Genomic DNA, 19,444 nt, shown 5'->3' on the forward strand with positions numbered 1-19,444 from the left:
CATGAAACTATTTAGAAGTTTTTAGAAGGGGTGGGAAGGGGGGACACAGTCTTGCAAGAGCGAGTAACATTGTAAACAAAATATTGCAAGTAGGTTTTCAGGTTGTTGGTTTTTAACAGAAATTCTCAAAGGACTGTCGACAGAAAAATAAAAACTACGGATATGAAATGCTTTGTAGAATGTGTGATGTTTTTTCTTAAATGCTCTACTTCAGCCGATGGTCATGGGAAAATAGCTTGAAAAATTTAGAAACTACTAATACTTCAGTGAACTGTTGCTTAAGCATACATTCGCTTGAACATATATAGAATTAACTCATTTAATGTTATAAAGTTATTAATGCAGACACACAACTTATATTAGCATTTAGGTAATACTATTCTGGGAGGATCTTCAAAAGATTTTTTTTATTTTTATCTCAATCAAACTGGATACACCACCCCTTTTCCCTAATAGAAACCATTCTTGTGTGTAGCTGCCTTAATCAAAACGGAAGTAAATAGGGACTTTATGTTTCAGTTACATGGAACATACTGTAAGTGTCCCCATTTTACTTTCCTTACCATGATGACAGAGTTAGACACAAGGTCAGTTTTTAATGTGTGAAAATCCAACTTTCCAAAAAGAGGAACTCTGGATTCAAGACAAAAATAAAAGTTGCCTCAATCTTGAAATTTTTTCCTTTACTGACCGAGGACATAAAAGTGTAGTATCAGAACAGATACTACACATTGTTCCTCTAATTTTTATGAAGGTATAATAATCGAAAAGTGGTCCTCTCCATCATTGAAGTAAATAATTTTAAAACATTTTCTTTTTGATAATTGTGCTCTAAATTTAATCTATAATATGCATGAGGGAAGAATAGATGTACATAAATCTAAGACCAAGGCAGAATCGTTAGAAAATGACCTCCACACTATAGTGGAATGTGGCCGCAAATGGATGGTAACATTTAATGCTAGCAAAACTAAGCTGCTCTCCTTTAACAATTACAAGACGCTTCTCCAGCCGCCTATATTCATAACCAATAGCACTCTATCTGAGAATTCTACCTCCAAACTACCTCCCTAAATGTCAGCTTTCTATTAAAATAGTTTCTTCCTTCGAACAGCTAGACTTTGGAATTCCCTTCCTGCTGCCTGCTTCCCTGGCTGTACTGATATGCAGAAGTTTAAATGTAACATAAACAAATATCTTGATAATCTTTCCTAGACATGACCTCAAATAGTAGCCCCTTACGTCCAAGTGGCGATATGCTTCGTAACGGGTGAACATGAGTAAAAAAAAAAAAAAATCAACTGTTGCCAAAAACACAAGACAGACAAAAGTTCTGCCATTTTTCTGTAAAATTATTTTTGCAAATCAGGAAATCTACATGAAAACATTTAAATAACTGCAAATAATTTCACAACGACATTTTTTTTCTTTGGCTGAAAAATAAATTTTTTTTAACAAAACATGGCTACTCAAATCTTCACACTTCTAAATTTGCATGAATTCTACACATTTTGTTCTATTAATGAAATGCCTTTTGGAAATTCTTTTTTTTGGATTTAATTTGAGAGGAGATTTAGGGGTGGCGGAGACGGTTTTAAGGAAACATTTTTAATGAAAATTTTTTTAAATTTAATCGAATGTGAAAGAGCAAGAGAAATGTTAGATGATAAACAAAAAAAATAATGAATTTGTATTAATTTATAAAAAATTATAATGAATTCATATTAATTAATAAACAAAAAATAATGAATTCATGTTAATTTATAAAAAAACAATGAATTCATATTAATTTATAAACAAAAAAAACAATGAATTCATATTAATTTATTAAAAAAAATAATGAATTCATATTAATTTATTAAAAAAAATAATGAATTCATATTAATTTATAAAAAAAATAATGAATTCATATTAATTTATAAAAAAATAATGAATTCATATTAATTAATAAACAAAAAAATAATGAATTCATATTAATTTTTTTTATAAATTAATATGAATTCATTGTTTTTTTGTTTATAAATTAATATGAATTCATTGTTATTTTTTATTAATTAATATGAATTCATTATTTTTGTTTATAAATTAATACAAATTCATTGTTTTTTGTAAACAATGAATTTGTATTAATTTATACACAAAAATAATGAATTCATATTAATTAATAAAAAATAACAATGAATTCATATTAATTTATAAACAAAAAAACAATGAATTCATATTAATTTATAAAAAAAAACAATGAATTCATATTAATTTATAAAAAAACAATGAATTCATATTAATTTATAAAAAAACAATGAATTCATATTAATTTATAAAAAACAATGAATTCATATTAATTTATAAACAAAAATAATGAATTCATGTTAATTTATAAAAAAAAATAATGAATTTATATTAATTTATAAAAAAAATAATGAATTCATATTAATTTATAAAAACAATAATGAACTTGTATTAATTTATAAAAAATAATAATGAATTCATATTAATTAATAAACAAAAAATAATGAATTCATGTTAATTTAAAAAAAAACAATGAATTCATGGTAATTTATAAAAAAACAATGAATTCATGTTAGTTTATAAACAAAACAATGAATTCATATTAATTTATAAAAAAAATAATGAATTCGTGTTAATTTATAAAAAAAAAACAATGAATTCATATTAATTTATAAAAAAACAATGAATTTATATTAATTTATAAACAAAAAATAATGAATTCATATTAATTTATAAAAAATAACAATGAATTCATATTAATTTATAAAAAATAACAATGAATTCATATTAATTTATAAAAAAAACAATGAATTCATATTAATTTATAAAAAAAACAATGAATTCATATTAATTTATTTAAAAAAATAATGAATTCATATTAATTTATTTAAAAAAATAATGAATTCATATTAATTTATAAAAAAAAATGAATTTGTATTAATTTATAAAAAATAATGAATTCATATTAATTAATAAACAAAAAATAATGAATTCATGCTAATTTATAAAAAAAATAATGAATTCATATTAATTTATAAAAAAAATAATGAATTCATATTAATTTATAAAAAAAAAAATGAATTGATATTAATTTATAAAAAAAAATAATGAATTCATATTAATTTATAAAAAAATAATGAATTCGTGTTAATTTATAAACAAAAAAAACAATGAATTCATATTAATTTATAAAAATACAATGAATTTATATTCATTTATAAACAAAAAATAATGAATTCATATTAATTTATAAAAAATAACAATGAATTCATATTAATTTATAAAAAAAATAATGAATTCATGTTAATTTATAAAAAAAATAATGAATTCATGTTAATTTATAAACAAAAAATAATTAATTTATGTTAATTTATAAACAAAAAACAATGAATTTATGTTAATTTCTAAACAAAATAATAATGAATTTATGTGCTTTTCAAGCATAAATTCACAATGGAGACATTTTTAAAGATGGAAGTTTACATAGACATGAAATCATAAAATGTTTGTTAATTAATAAGTTTATATATTTGTTTTTGATATGGAGACAACAGTGTGAAAATTGTATGTGGTGTATGGTTAGCGTGCTTACATTACTAGGCGAGTTGAGATAGCTACCTCAAGCATGACAGAAGGGAAAGTGGGGAGGCTTAGACAAGATAGATGTTAGCTCTGTCGTGGATTTGGATTCTAAAATTTTATTGAAGAAAAATTTCTTCATACATTCAAGGTTGATCAAAACAATAAATGTTATACATTTAGAGAAATGCAGCTGATCGGCTAAGAAAGTTTTATTTATTAAATTTATAATTTAATTATAAAGGTGGGTGCCGGATGGTTAAGGGAGAGTTATTTTTAATTTCGATTTTCTTATTTTATAGTTTATTTAGTTTCTTGTTAGTTATTAAATACTGTTAGCATATATCTCATTTAACACTAATATTAAAAAATATCCAGAAAAAAAATCAGAAAAAAAGAATAATTCTGTCGTGTTCAATCAGACGTGATTGAATAATGACTTGCTGCCAAAATATACAAACATCTATTTTTGCTGGTTAACTCATTTATAAAACAGTCGAGAAAAAAAGTTTTTTGAAAGAAATTAAAAAGTTTATAGGAGAAATGAAAAAGAATAAGCAAGAGTATCCAATAATTTTGGTTGCAAATATCCAACAAGTTTCAAAAGTCGTGTGTGGAGATTGGAATCTCTTACATATAGCTTATGCAATTACCAGAAGTTTACTAGACAAATGTAAACTTCAGTCCAATATAAGTATAAATGTTTATATTCATCCCAACCAAATAACAAAGCTCGATATTATGACAGTAAGAAGTAGAACTTAATGCAAGAAGCAGAAATGAAAACTGTAAACCAAAATTTACATGTAAATTTATTTTTCAACAGAATACCTCCAATAAATAAAGACGGTTAATATATCCTTATTCTGCAGAATTTCACAGAATGCAAAATTCTTTTCTTCAGAGGAAAGAAAAGAGTTAGCAAATTATATAAATAGTAGAGCTAAAAAGTTTGTAGAATGTTTTGTCAAGCTGAATAAACAAAAAGAAAAACAAAAAACAGGATGGGTAATTCCAAGGTGTAATATAGACTTTTGTAGAAATCAAAAAGGGAAGGAAGATTATCTTTGCTTTTGGAGTTTAAAATAGTTTCAATAGACAATGGTGAAATGTGGTGATATGTGGTCTAGGTGAATAATCCAAAAACCGTTAAAGAATGAGATTATATCAGCCATCGGGGGGGGGGGGAATTGTGAATATCAAATCAAAGTCAGAGGCAAGGATGTGAAATGGGGCTTGTCACCTTTCAGGAATAAGGTTAAGAGCAACGGTCAAGATGTGTGGGGGAAAGGAGTAGCCACTGGAGACTGGGTTAGGATAAAGATGAAAAAGGAGGGGAGGGGAGGAAAGGGACTAAATCATTTATGCACAAGGAATTTCTCAAAAGTTATTTGTAGGAGAAATAAGGGAAGCACAGAAGTAAGAAAATAAAGAAAATTAGAATCTCATATTGATAATTCTAACAAAATCAAATGAAGTATAATAAAGTTGGTTGTAATTAAAAATGATTATAGGTTAACATTAATAAAGGTGATATTTAGATTTTTTCTCTCTCCTCTTTCTTTATTCAGTTTGACAAACATTCTACAAAGTACTTTGCATTCTATTACCATCATCATGCAATGCAGTTTCATAAAATGCTAAAAACAGCAAAATTTTAACTCTGCTATTTATATAATTTGTTCTTTCCTCTGAAGAGAAGAATTTTGCATTTTTTTTTTAACTCTGCAGAATAGGGACATATAAACTGTCTTTATTTATTGGAGGTATTCTGTCAAAAAATAAATTTTACATGTAAATTTTGGTTTACAGTTTTCATTTATGCTTCTTATATATAAATAAAATGGTTGGTTTGTATATACACAGACTGTATACGGAATCAATTCCTTTTTAATTAACGTTGTTTATTTAGCATTTGTCATTTTCAGGTCAAACAGAAGGTTTCCACTTCATTATGGCTGCCATATCTGAATTCAAAAAGTGCGGAACAGTGTTAATCAAAAATAAATCACCATCATCATTTTGAAGTAATGTCATACTTTTTAGTTTTGTTAAAATACAAATAAAAAAAAAAGAAAAAGAAAAGAAAACAATTTGAATATATTATTTGTTACTTTGTAATATATATTTGGTTAACTTTTTGCTACTTGTTAAGATAAAGTCAACAGATCGAATTTTTTAATTATGTAGTTTTAAGCAAAAAATCAACAGTACTTACTCGTCATGTCAAAAATAGTAATATATCCAAAAGAATACAAGAATTCATGGGATAGAATAACTGCTATTGTGTTTTTAGTAAAATAAAAAGAAGTCTATCACTATAGTCTAAAACAAAACGTCAGCCATTAAAATGGCGAAAAGAGAGATAAGTATGTCCCCTGTATTCACAATCTTCAAGGTATTTACATTTAGTGAAATTTCACCTCAATTTTCCATAAAAATTACTTTTAACTATAAATGATTTTCTACTTGACGAATTTTCGTAATCTTTGGATATATTATATATTTTCAGCATGACAAGTAAGTACTGCTTTTACTAAAAACCACATATTTTAAAATATTCGATTTGTCGACTCTCTTAACAAGCACCAATTTTTTTTCACAATGAGTAAAAATATTCCAATTAAAAAAAAAAAAAGTTTGGATTATTTGTTTCTATTTAGTTGGCTCGTTACATGGCCAGATTTAGACACAGAGTCATTTGGTACACGTATAGAAACGGTACCCCCCCCCTCTGTATTTCTTTTATTTTCGTCTTTTGTTCAATTCTTTCAGTGAATTATTATCGAATGGACACTAGTCTACCAGATTATCAAAAAAAAATTTTTTATAAATATTTGTAAAGGTGCTCCGTTTTTAATGCAAACGTTCTAGTAAATCGATCACCCCTTTTAGAACCACTCGACGTTTTAGGCCACATTTCGCGAATTTAGGCTTTTAACTTTTTCTTACGCTTTTTACACATTCTTCAGGTTATGTTATCCAACATTTACAATCTAAGAGCAATGTATGTGCGCTAGAGTAACAACTACAGACTTACCTTTAAAAAGTTGATTTTAGGGCTATTCGAGGCTGTATTCCATATTGTTTTCACTGGTCGCCATGTTTTTTTTCGTGTATGAAAACAAACAAACATGGCGACCAGTGAAAACAATATGGCATACAAACCCGAATACCCTAAAAATCAACTTTTTGAAGATGTCTTTTTTTTTTTTTTTTTTTTTTTTTACATTTACAGCATCTCCAGCAAAGTTTATGAATTTTTATTTTTTAATATTTCTGAATGAATATGGCACGTCTACATAAACACAACTTGTTCTGTCCAATTAATTTTGGGGTTTAGCATATTGTGAGGTAAATTTGAAGCCAAATTCTAAAAAAAGACCAAAAAAGACTTTTTGAAGGCCAAATTGCTTTTAAAAAAGGCTAAATTATCCAAATTTGGCCTAAAAACGTCGAATGGTTCTTAAATGGGTGATCGATTTACTAGAACGTTGCATTAGAAAGTGAGCATTCTTGCAAATATTTGAGCATTAACTTAAAAAAATTTTTTTAATAATCTGGTTGACTAGTGTTTATTCGATAATCATGTGTTGAAAGAATTGAACAAAAGACGAAAATAAAAAAAAAAATACGGGAGGGGGGGTACTCTGGATTGGAACAAAAAGGGATTTAAAAATTCCTCAATTTAAAAGAATTTCGGTACTTCACAGGAGATGTGGACCCTGCGTAAAAGGATTTTTTTTTAATGGCTGCTCCTTGAAAGCGCATGCACAAAGTTTTTATTGGTTTATTTAATCACGAAAGTTTTTTGAAGGTACTATTTGAGGCAAAAAAAAAAAAAAAAGTGGGCCAAAAGCATTATTTGAATATGAAAAAATAAATGTAACAAAAAATATTTGGTGGGGAAAATACAATAATAAAAAATTCATAAAATAAAAACAAGTATGAAATAAAAGTATGAATCAAATTTAATCAAAGAAATAAAAAAAATTTCATAAAATAAAATAAAATAAATACACGCGCAATTAAAAAAAAAAAAAAAGAGTGTACGAGATATATACGAAGAAAATGAAAGAAAACCTTTTGCGCATTTCAGGGAGCAGCCATTAAAAAAAAAGTTTAGGCAGGGTCCACGTTCCGCGTAAAGTACAAGAATTTCTCCTTCACTCACTGAAGACAGAAAAGACTGCAACATCAAAACAGATACTATACTTAACTCATAGTAATAAAAAAATCCAATTATAAAAAAGTTTGACTTTATTGAATAAATGAACAAATTGTTGAAAACCAATTCTTTGAAAAATAAATAGGACTTGGGAATTTTTTTATTAGTGGGATGTTGAGAGCAGATTCGCAATTATTTCTGATTTCAAATATGACGGCCATGATGCATTTTATCAATTTTTGAGACATCGGTTCTGCTGCAAGATACTGTGGAATAGCAGATCTCAATTGGGAGTCGGGGTCACCGTTAATAACTGATCTAACAAAGTATCCGACTGTTACAAAACCGGCCTGGTTGGAGAAGAGTCAATCATAATTGTTACCACAAGCATTTTTTTTTAACCCTCAGCTAGATCACAGACAAAAATTAGATTCTACCTTTTTAGGTGATTACGTGTAAACATCCTGAAAAATTAAGAATAGAAAAAAAATCTGTTTGGGCCTTAAAAATACTTTTATGTTTTCGTTAAACATTATTAATAACTATTATTGGTGATTGTTGACAGGGAAACTATAGGAAATTAGCCGAGAACGAATCTGTCAGTATTCCCAGTGATCGACAATAAACCAACCCTTCCTTTTGGGGGAGGAGGTTATGCTCAGGATGACGGTCTACTAGGATCGAATCAAACGATATATCATCATTCAAACAAAAAAGTTCCGATACTTCTACAGTTTATCGCCGAAAATAGAGACGCCATTTTTTGTGGAGCATGGAGCAGTTGGAGCACCTGTTGTTAAAATCAGTATTTTAAACTATGACCGAAGTAGGAAATAAATAACAAAAACTTACAAAATTGTTTTATTAAAATTTTATTTTCGGTGCTTCTACACTTTATTGCCGAAATTGGAGACGCCATTTTATTTCACGCACCTGCTTTCCAAATTAAGGGGAGAACTTTATATTAAACTATGGCCGAAGCATGAAATAAATAAAATATTAAATTTCCGGAAAGAACTATAAAAAAAAAAAAAAAAAGCAAATAAAGTGAAAGAGAACATATATCCGTAATTGTTTAATTGGAAATGTTTCGATTTAAGAACGGGGAAAGTTTTTCATGGAACATTTTTTTTTTATTATTAAAAACAGAAAATGAAATGACAATGGTTTAAACTGGGCGAGCGCCATTTGAACAAAACCAAAACATTTATTGTATAAAAATTTATCAAAATATAATTGGAAAAACATTTATTGAAAAGTTTGCGTAAAAAAAAATATAATTTTAATAAAACAATTTTGTAATGAAAGCAACATTTATAAAATAGGTTGTTGTTGTTTTTTTTCGAACAAATAATTTTAAAGATTTTTTTTTTTTTAAATTAAAGCAACTTTGAAAAGTCAACAATAAATTAACTTAAATGACTGTTTTTTCTTTTCTTAACGGGGAAGTGGTTTTTTTTTTTTTTATTATTATTATTCATTTTTTGTTTTAACTGCAATCGTTCTCCAGTTTAATTTTTTATTTATTTCATGCTTCGGCCAGTCTCTCCTGGATTTGGAGAGCAGAGCAGGTGCTTGAAATAAAATGGCGCCTCCAATTTCGGTAATAAAGTGTAGAAGCACCTTATTTTCTTACGCAGACTTTTCAATAAATGTCTTTACTATTATTATATTTTGATATAATATCATACAATAAATATTTTGGTTTTCAAATGGCGCTCGCCCAGTTTAGACAGTTCTGAATATGTCATTTTCATTTTCTGCTTTTAATAATAATAAAAAAAAAAAGTATATACGTTTCATGAAAAACTTTCCCGTTCTCATTAATTAAATCGAAACATTTCCAATTAAACAATTACGGATATATGTTCTCTTTCACTTTATTTACTTTTTTTCATAGTTCTTCCGAAAGTAATTAATATCTACTTTTATTTTATTATTTATTTATTTCCTACTTAGGCCATAGTTTAAAATACTGATTCCTTCCTGATTCTAATCGACAGGTGCTCGAAATAAAACGGAGTCTCTATTTTCGGAGATAAACTGTAGAAGTACCAAGGTTCCTACTCCCCCACCCCACCCCTTCAACGAATCAGACCCTAGAATGAGAGTGTGTCAAGTTTATTTGACCCCGGTTGGTGGTGGTGGTGGTGGTGGTCAAGTATTAAAACAGACAAAAACTGGCGGCAGATGGTTTGAAGGAGGAGGAGACGTATGAAAGAAAGCAGGTGTCAGGTTAATAAAAAAAAATACCTACATACTCAAATGGCGTTACCAGTGACAGGTGTAGATTTTTTAAATCTGATTTTATTATGGAAATGCTACAAATGGGAGACAAGCAACTACGTAAATAAATATTTACGTTGAATTCCACTGCAGATCTTTTGCTCGGTTTTGGGGTGCGATCCTCCTAGGCATTACCTCCTTGAAATGAATAGCTATTACAAGGATTTCATGCTAATAATTATCACTGATATAAATTAGTTTCAGTTGAGAAAATAAGTAAAAAAATATATATATAAAATAAATTAATCTGTGATCTATTTGCGTTAAAAATTAATAGAAAAATTTAAAGCAATTTAATTTTCCGTAAATAGTGACGAAGTTAAATAATCCGCGTTGTTCAACCATTACAGGAATCTCAGTCACATGGCAAATTAAATTCGATAAAACTTGTCGAAAGCGCTCTGTTTTTGGGATTGTTTTAAAAATGGAATGGAAATTTAAATTTTGATACGTTTTAAACCCCCCCCCATAGATCTAATTCCACATTTTACTTAAGAAATGCTTGACAAAAATATAATTTTCCAGTAAATTTAGATTTCTCAAATGCCCCCTTCCTTTCACTCATACCGAAACAGCATCTTTTTCTTTCTTTATTTATTTTATTTTTATCATTGGTAACACAATGAACAGTGAACACATAGTTTGCACAGCGACAGCGGCACATTAGACTTTTCTCCTTAAAAGAACAAAGTGTTTGGCACTCGGACATTTGACCGTTTTGGGCAAATACACCATATTAAAACCTCCTATTTAAATCTTCGCCCAATGTAGCCTAGTTACCTGCAAAGGGTGTTTATTCCGAAAGCCGTTCTTAACAGTGGGAGCTTGGGAGAAGGGGTAATACCACGGCTAGCAACTCTTTAAAGATAAGTCTTCAGTTGGACAATCAGGCCACATTGACCAAATCGTCTTGCTCCAAAATTTTTATTATAGTATAAAAATTCTTCTATTTGCAAATTGTGCACGTATCGGTGGTCGTGCTTTTGTTTTACATTTTTGTAAAAAAAAAATTTAATTATTTTATCGATTATTTTCTATTTTGTTAGCGCATGCGCAATTTAAAAAAAAGATTAAAACAGAACGAAATTTAAATTTCCATTACATTTTTAAGACAACCCCAAAAGAGGGGCTTTTTTTTTCAACAAGTTTTACCTTAAATTTCTTAAAACTTCTTTGAAATATTTATTTTTAAATAATTTATGTCAATAATAGTAATATTGATTTTAATTCGCACTGGGTCAGTTTTAAGTATTGACGAAGAATCTTGAGACAGTCCTGGAAATGTCCGGAACAGTTTACGGAAAACCATTTTTTTTTTTTTTTTTTTGAAAAAGTTTTTTAAAATTAATTTTTAGGGGGAGTGGGGGGGTCTACTACATTTTTAATCATAACCTCATTTTTCACGTCATCTGTCTTTGCGGCTTTTAAATCATAAACTGCTCAAGTTATTTCCGGGACTCACTTTGGATTCTCTGTCTATACTCGGGACTGACTACACAATAACTCTAATCTTTCAAGTGCCCATTCCTTACTAGACCGAGAAGGGAGGGTACTACAGTTCCCATGAGACGCCTCTTAAGGAATGTCGACGGGTCTGACCTAGGCTATTTTCTTAACCCCCTAGTGCACTTCCATTTCTTGTTCTCTTCCAGTGAGAGAGCAATCCTTCCTGACTGAGACAATTTTTAATTTTTGTACCTTTTCTCCACGTTAAAAAACGACCTTGGTGTCTAACTCTGTCCCGTGGGGAGGCATTGTAACTGTAATAACTTCCTTGGGTGAGGGAGGTGGGTAATTTCCCTCTAAACTGACGCCATGTCTGACTTTGTTGTATGAAACATAAAAAGTATATATTTTTCTGTGCAGTGCAGTACAGCCAGTACATTTTTATGACAAAATTCCAAATCCGTGTTCGCAGTTTTTTTTTAATTGTCCTATTACAAAAATTAAAAAATTAAAAAAAATATATAAATAAAAATAAAACTACTCATGTTAAATACAAGTAGGATTTAACCCCGAGCGAGAATCAAAAGATACTCACACCTGAGAATGAAAACCTTAAAACCACTTGATGATTATTGTCTATTCGTACATGTTAATGGCGAAAAAATAAGGAGGGGGCGAAGGGAAGGGTTAGCACAAATCTTAAGAGACCCTTAATCCTAATCCGGAAACACGATTTTAAATAGTGATCAGGTGCTTTTTCGGTTTTATTTCTTAATTCACAGACACCTGCGAACTTAATTCCTATTTCCGACACTTAAGGATAGTAATTTGGGTCACAGACCTTTTTTTATCACAGGTACTTATTTTGTTTATTATTTAGACAAGAAACTGCATAAAACTTTCGAAATAAATAAATATATAACGTATGATTCACATAAATCATTTGTTCAATTGTGAAGTAATTTATGATTTCCTAACACCTGTTAATTTTTATATTTTTTGTGAAAATGGGTGTCAATCGATGAGGAAGAAGGTTGCCTTCATCAAATTCACGGAGATTGATGATGCGGGTTTCATGGCGAGAGTCAAGCACTTTCCTAATAACCGGCAAATTCGTTAAGAATTGAACAATTTTTCGACCATCAAAAGTGATTCCATTTAGTTTCTAAACGTAAAAAAATAAAGTATATGTTAAAGATGTAATCAATAAAAGACGTAGATTAAGGAACGGAAGTGTGTTGTTGCTTCATCAATGGTCGCAACTAACTACTAAATAGTAGTAGCTACGGCGGGGAAAATGAAGAAACGGAGAAAACAAATGTGTTTAAAAGATGAAAATCATTCAACATAGGCCTATCACACAAAATCAAGGATCGTGGACTAAATTATTTATTTAGAAAAATAAGAACCGTCTCTCATCTGTAAAACCATTAGTGTGTGCGTTTTTTTTTTGTTTTTTTTTAAGTGAATAAAGAAGGGGATGAACATGGAAAAATCAGAAATACAAACATATATATATATATATATATATATATATATATATATATATATATATATATAAAGAGAGAGAGGGGCCAGGGGGGGGATTAGTTTCAAGGAAAATAAATCCAAAGTGTGATTCTTCTTTCTTTAAATCCTTATTTTCTCGGAGAGGGGGGGGTAAAAAAAAAGAAAAGAATGAATGGATTAGTTTTACAGGCAGAATAAAAAAAAAACAGTATTACCAAAAAAAAAAAAAACTATTGATTTTGTAGATTAAAGCGCAGGTCATAGGTATGGCAAGTAAGCTACGCAGAAACGTTCATGTTTCATCCTCAGGGGAAATAACTTATTACATAGATTGGGGGGGGTCATAAAACAAGATGTGGTTTATTTTACTCCTGAATTACTTCAATTTGAATTTATTTTAAAAGAAAAAAAAGGATAATTTTATAGAATCACTCTCGTCTTTAATAGGGTGATTTTGTTTGGGATGGACTGTAGGGTTATGGTAGAAATCGTTCTCGGGACACGCATAAAACCAGAAAATAGTGTTCTCTTGCAAACGAATGTAATTCATAAAATGACAAAAAAGGCAGGTTTCATAATTTGATCAATATATCATGCGTTCTCTCGATCAGAGTAAGATATTAAAATTGAAAGTGAAAAAAAAATCAATCAATTTGGTGGGGACGAAACACTACAATACAAATATGACTTCTAAAACCATTTATATTTAAGGTTTGAATAGTTTACAATGGTACATTTTTGTTGCTTCCAAATATGTTACTCGAATCAACGGATCGAATCAATCATTAAATCCCCACTTGGCTCTTCTGGACGGCTAGACCATTTAAAATCAAGATCATTTATTTCAATTAAAAGCAGAGGATAAATAAATAAATAAAATTTAAATCTGCGCTTTTTTTTTTTAAATAAAAAATATGATTGTTAAGAAAAACAGCATTTATCTAAATTTGGAATATTTTATTAACAATAATAAATAGGGGCATTCAATCATTCATCCCTCTCCCATTGTTAATTATCCCCCCTCCTTTTAAAGGTTACTTAAAAACGGGAGACGGGAAAGAGATACCTGTGTAGGTGTATAGTTATTTATTAAAAAAAAAAAAAAATATATATATAAAAAGATAAAGATATTTAATAAAATTTAATAATTAAAAAACGAAACCACTGCTTGATCGATACAAGATAAATATACAAAGATAGATGCTAAATATATTTATTTATTTATTTTTATTAAAATACGGATTTTTATTGTCGCAGGTCTTACCTGAGTCTGCGATGGCTGTGCTAGTTGCGCTGAGCAGGTGCGCCATTAGGAGCACTCCCGTTAGCAAAAGTCCTCTCTCCATCGTTCTAAAGTACGCTCATCAAAGTATATAATTTAAAAAAAAAAAGAAAATAATCCCCCGGAAAGATATGGGTAGCAGACAGTGGTCTTTATCTTATCCAAAAATTGAAAGTCGAGGAGATATATATATATTTGTCCGTATATCCAGTCACTTCGACTCAATATGGCTGAGAAGCGCTCGTTATGATAATAATAATAATAAACAAGTGGCTATGACGTAAGCTCTACCCGGCAACCTCCCACCGGTTAGTAAATATAGAAGCGCATCATTTACTAAACATCTCAATATTTATTTATGTCTATTTTTTTTGTAAATATAGTTTCTTATTTATTTTTATTCATGACTATTTTGTCACAATATTTTAAAATAAATGAGATATAATTGTCGTTTTATTTGTGTTTATCTTGTGGGTGGAGTGTGATTGTTGGAATAACCGGAAGTTTACGCTCGGTCTTCATCCCCCCCCTCCCCTTATTTTTTTTGTCGGGGTTTTTGGAGGGGAGACGGACGGAGAAAAATATAGATATATATGTATATATTTTATTTTTCACCTTTAATATTTATAATAATGTAAATATATCTACGTAACATAACAAATATTTTTCTTTTTTTTTTTTTTTAGGCTTCCTAATATGTTCTATTTTGTTTAGACGTGTCTATGTGTTTTATTTTTTTCCTGTGGGGGGGAAAAAGTCTGACCAAAAAAAGAAAACTTTTAAGGGTTTTATTTTTTTAACCTTGTCTTGTAAAACTTGTAAAATCCGCTATTTTTCCTTCTCACGTTTTTGTTTTCATTCCGATTGGATTTTTAAATTATTTTATTTACTCACAAAATATTCAAAAGAAAACAAACACAACTAAATCGCTTATTTTTTATTTATTTATTTATATCTTTATTCCGACCGACGAAAACATTTTCAATTTTTTTTCCACGTCTCTCTTTTTTTAGTAGTTCGATATGTTTTTATTTTTGTTTCATTGGAAGAAAAAACAAGAAACTTGTACAGTTTTCTGAAAATCTTCGTCTTCCACCTGGCAAAAAAATAAAAACGTGGATTTTGTCGTCCGCATTCTTTTGGATGCAATAATATTTTTCATAAGCAACCCAAAAAAAAACTCCGACAGCAAAAGAATCCTGTTCACGACGAAGAATGTTTCCCTCTTTTTTTGCTCCGACGACAGGTGAGTAGGGACACATTTATAATCATTTGACCCAGCGATCATTCCTGTTTAACGTTTGATCATTCTAATAAACAAGTAACAAATATTTATACCTCGCCCGTTCATTATTGATATCACTTTTTCCCTTTGCTTATATAAAAATATATCATCTATTTTGGAAGGGACCATGATAGGTCTATGAAATTGCACGACAAAGCTACAAAATATTTAATTCAGTATTTAGTGTTTATAGAGATCAGGTCCCATAGCTTCCAATAACTCGGTAAATGTGATAATAGCGAAAACCGAAAAAAAAAAAACACAAAATGAAACCTGGGTTCCTGCAAAAAAAAAAAAGAACAAACGGTTCGGTATTTAGATAATACGAACCGTACTTTTTTTCTTTCTAGTTAAATTCAATTTTTACGGTATCTTTTGCTTATTAAATTGTTAGGTGAAAGTACAGAATACTTATAAAACGCCCCCCTTCTCCATGTTCAAAATGGATTTCTAAATAAGTTATTTCACCCTGGCCCGTATTCTGCATAAGTGCCCTTTTGTTTTCAAATTGTTGCGTTATATATAATTGCGGTATTTTAATGTACGCACTTATTTTTATTTTGTATTTGTTCTTGATGTTACACTTCATTTTTTTTTTGTCCTCGATCGGTGAAGGCAATTTTTATTCTTGTTCCAATCGAGGTTGACTTTTTTCACTGGAATTTTCCCACATAAAACCCAGCCGTGTGTCTAACTCTGCCCTCGCAGGGAGACAGGTAGATAGAGACTGTTAAAATGCATCATTCATTTTGATTTTTAGCTGAAAACAAGTACTACAATAATAAAAAAAAAAAACATAATTCTAAAAAAAATAATCGCAAAATAAAAAGCAACACTAAATATAAATAAATCTTGGGTTTGTGTACAGCTGTACAGTGTACACATAGATTCGAAAAAATTGTCAAAAAACAAATATATAACAAATGTTATCAAAGGCAAGATAAGTTACTTTTCTACCTAACTGGATATGTTTTCAGTGTTTTTATTTAATGTAACATCTTTATTCAGCTCGAAAAACATACTGTTTACCGATGTATTGGAAAATTCAAAATGGCGCCTGACTCTCTCTTTAATACGGTAAGTTTGGGAAAAGATGCTATAAATATAAAACTAGACAAAATACTGTTAGAAACTCCCTCAATATATATTACTGTGACATAGGTTGTTGACATATATTCGGTGGTTTTTAATAGTATCTTGTCTAGTTTATTATGTATAACACCTTTTCCCGAACTTACCGTGTTAAAGAGAGAGTTGGGCGCCATTTTGAATTTTCCAATACATCGGTAAACAATATATGTTTTTCGAGCTACATTGAATAAAAACACGAAAAATATATCCAGTTTGGTAGAAAAGTAACTTATCTTGCTTTTGATAACATTTGTTTGTTATATATTTGTTTTTTGACAACCTTTTCGAAACTATACAGTAATACAAACCCAATAACGTTACTAATAATATTTAGGGTTCAAAAGAGTCGCCAACCTGATAGGTACTGAACTGTCACCTAAGCTTCAACCTCTGTCCTATCGACGAAATGTTGCATCCCTCTGCCTGTTCTATAAGTATTTTAATGGTGGATGCTCCGAACTACATGCCCTTGTGCCTCCTCGACATAAATACACCCAACAAGCAGCAAAATCCCACCCCTCCTACACAGAGATCCCCAGATGTAAGAAAGCCTTCTACTCTAATAGTTTCTTCCACACAACTGCTAGACTTTGGAATTCCCTTCCGGGTTCCTGCTTTCCCAACTGTACTGACACGCAGAAGCTCAAGTGTAATCTGACCAGACATCTTGCTGCTCAACTCCCTACATAATATACCTGCAACTTTTGTCCTCAATAGTAGCCCCCTTACATCAAAGTGGCATTGTGCCTTGTTTGAGATGAAAATGGAATTAAATGAATAAAAAATAATTTTTTTTAGAAAAGTAAATAAAATTTTTAAAAATAAATAAAAAATGGTACTAGTGCAGTGCACCTATTGATCCGTGCTGAAATAATGTTATTATTTAAAAAGCCATTCTTAACATGGGGGTGGTGTTTTGTGCCAATTCTATACTTTAACCTTTGAATAAAAAAAAATGTCATAAAACTTTAATTAAACGTGGAAATACAATTTAAAAAATAGCGCGGATCAGTAGGTGCACTAGCACCTAAAAAATAAAATAATAGCAGGTTTATGGTTACGATTAGACACTGAATTTCACTTCCGGTAATTGCTTTCTTTGCAGATGACAATAAAACGGAAAATGTTGTTCAGTGATAATTCAAGCGTTTTTAATTTAATTTTTACGGTATCTTTTGATTGTTAAATTAAAAAAAAAAAAAAAAAAAAAAAACTTGCCCCCTTGTTAAGGTAGAAAACCATTCTTAACTAAAACTTGGAGGGGATTTTTTTTTTTTTTTTTTTTTTTTTTTTTACTATTCTGTACTATTCATTCACCTAACAATTTAATAAATAAAAGAGTACTTTGTGCAGTGACTGTGCACTCTTGCCACCGCGCTGAAATGTTATTTTGAAAGCCATTCTTAACATGAGGAGGGTGTTTTGTAACTATTCTATGCTTCCACCTAACAATTTAATAATAATAAGATATCATGAAGTTTGAATTTAACCTAAAAAAATATTTTTTAAATTGCGTGGTGACAAAAGTGCACAAGTACCACTGAAAGATACTGTAAAAATAGTTGAATTGTTACAGTACCAGTTTATACTGAATTCGATTAAAATATTTCACATTATCTAAAACGAAGATATTCAGAAGGAACCCTTTTTTTCTTGTCACCGTGTAGCTGTCTGTGAAGCAGAAACCGGAAGTGATATTCAGTACCTAATCGTCACCATAACCAAATAGCACGATCCGTAAACTGTAAAAGTACTATTGTTTCTATGGTCGCTTTTCGACTGTTGCGCTTTAAATCCTTACCGGAATCTGGAATGGGAATGACCTATACAAACACTTATTTTTATTTTAGATTCGCTGGTTGTAAAATGGGGCTTTTATTCTTTTTAATCCCCTCCGCAATATTTTAGGTCAGCAAATAATAAAAAAGAAGCTTATATGGTTCTTAAATTAAATCCTGGATACATTTGTTTTTCTTTCTTTGGTTTATTTACAACGTTCAGACATTTTTTTTTCTTTTAATCATAAATATATTCAGTCTTTATGCATTTTTGTTATCGTGCTGAAATAATGTTAAGAAAACCATTCTTAACATGAGGGAGCGTGTTTCATTAACAATTCAATATTAAAAAAAATGGTAAATGTTTACTTAACTACAACAGAACACCGACCAATAATTTTTTTTAGGGGTTTTCAGTGTCGCTAACAACGAATCTGATATCGCAAATTTACCGTTTGCATAGTTATTAACCTGTTGACCTGGCACTATTTTTAACCATTTCACCGCCTTCGTTAACCCTGCGCTGTAGCGATTCTAACTGAAATATACGTACGTGTGCGCGTAGTCACGTGACGTTTCACAAAGCGCATGAATACATGGCGGGCACTTTAAATTAGAAATATTTTTCATAAAATAAAGTTTTCACCTCACTGGATAGTAATTAGGCTAAATACTTTTCATAAAATAAAAATAGTATTCACCTCATTTAATAGTAAAAATAATGTCAGTAAATTTTCACGAGCGGTTTACAAAAACATTTTTGTTTTTCGTTCTTTTTAGGGGGGGGTATGCAATTAAAGAACTTGTATAGTTTTTAGCAGGTGCTTCTGCAGTTTAATTAACCGTTTTTCCGTAAATAACGTGCCAACATTAACAGCAGAAGAACCATTTAATATTTAACAAAAATTCCGTTTACATAAAAGGGGGAGAGGCGGGGGTGTTGTGGCGACCATAAAATTTTATCTTTTATT

The 19,444-nt window shown here is 29.5% G+C and overlaps 2 protein-coding genes across 3 annotated transcripts in view; one reads left to right on the top strand and one right to left on the bottom strand.

The window, feature by feature from the left end:
* LOC145269287 (calsyntenin-1-like) overlaps positions 1 to 14,561 on the bottom strand; it is a 160,031-nt gene extending 145,470 nt beyond the window's left edge. The window contains exon 1 of the mRNA XM_080124969.1: positions 14,262 to 14,561. Coding sequence (XP_079981095.1) covers positions 14,262 to 14,343 — 82 coding nt within the window. The 5' untranslated portion in view covers positions 14,344 to 14,561. The remainder of the gene's footprint in view (positions 1 to 14,261) is intronic.
* Positions 14,562 to 14,822: 261 nt separating this feature from the next.
* Positions 14,823 to 19,444, top strand: part of LOC145269288 (uncharacterized) — a 69,017-nt gene continuing 64,395 nt past the window's right edge. Inside the window, exon 1 of one of the 2 annotated variants that reach the window (XM_080124971.1) lies at positions 14,823 to 15,525. The gene's annotated coding sequence lies outside the window, so the exon portion shown is untranslated. The remainder of the gene's footprint in view (positions 15,526 to 19,444) is intronic. The other variant, XM_080124970.1, reaches the window with a different exon arrangement.

This window comes from Euprymna scolopes, chromosome 45, assembly GCF_053919585.1.
Source record: "Euprymna scolopes isolate OS-2025 chromosome 45, ASM5391958v1, whole genome shotgun sequence".
Classification (NCBI taxonomy): domain Eukaryota; kingdom Metazoa; phylum Mollusca; class Cephalopoda; order Sepiida; family Sepiolidae; genus Euprymna; species Euprymna scolopes.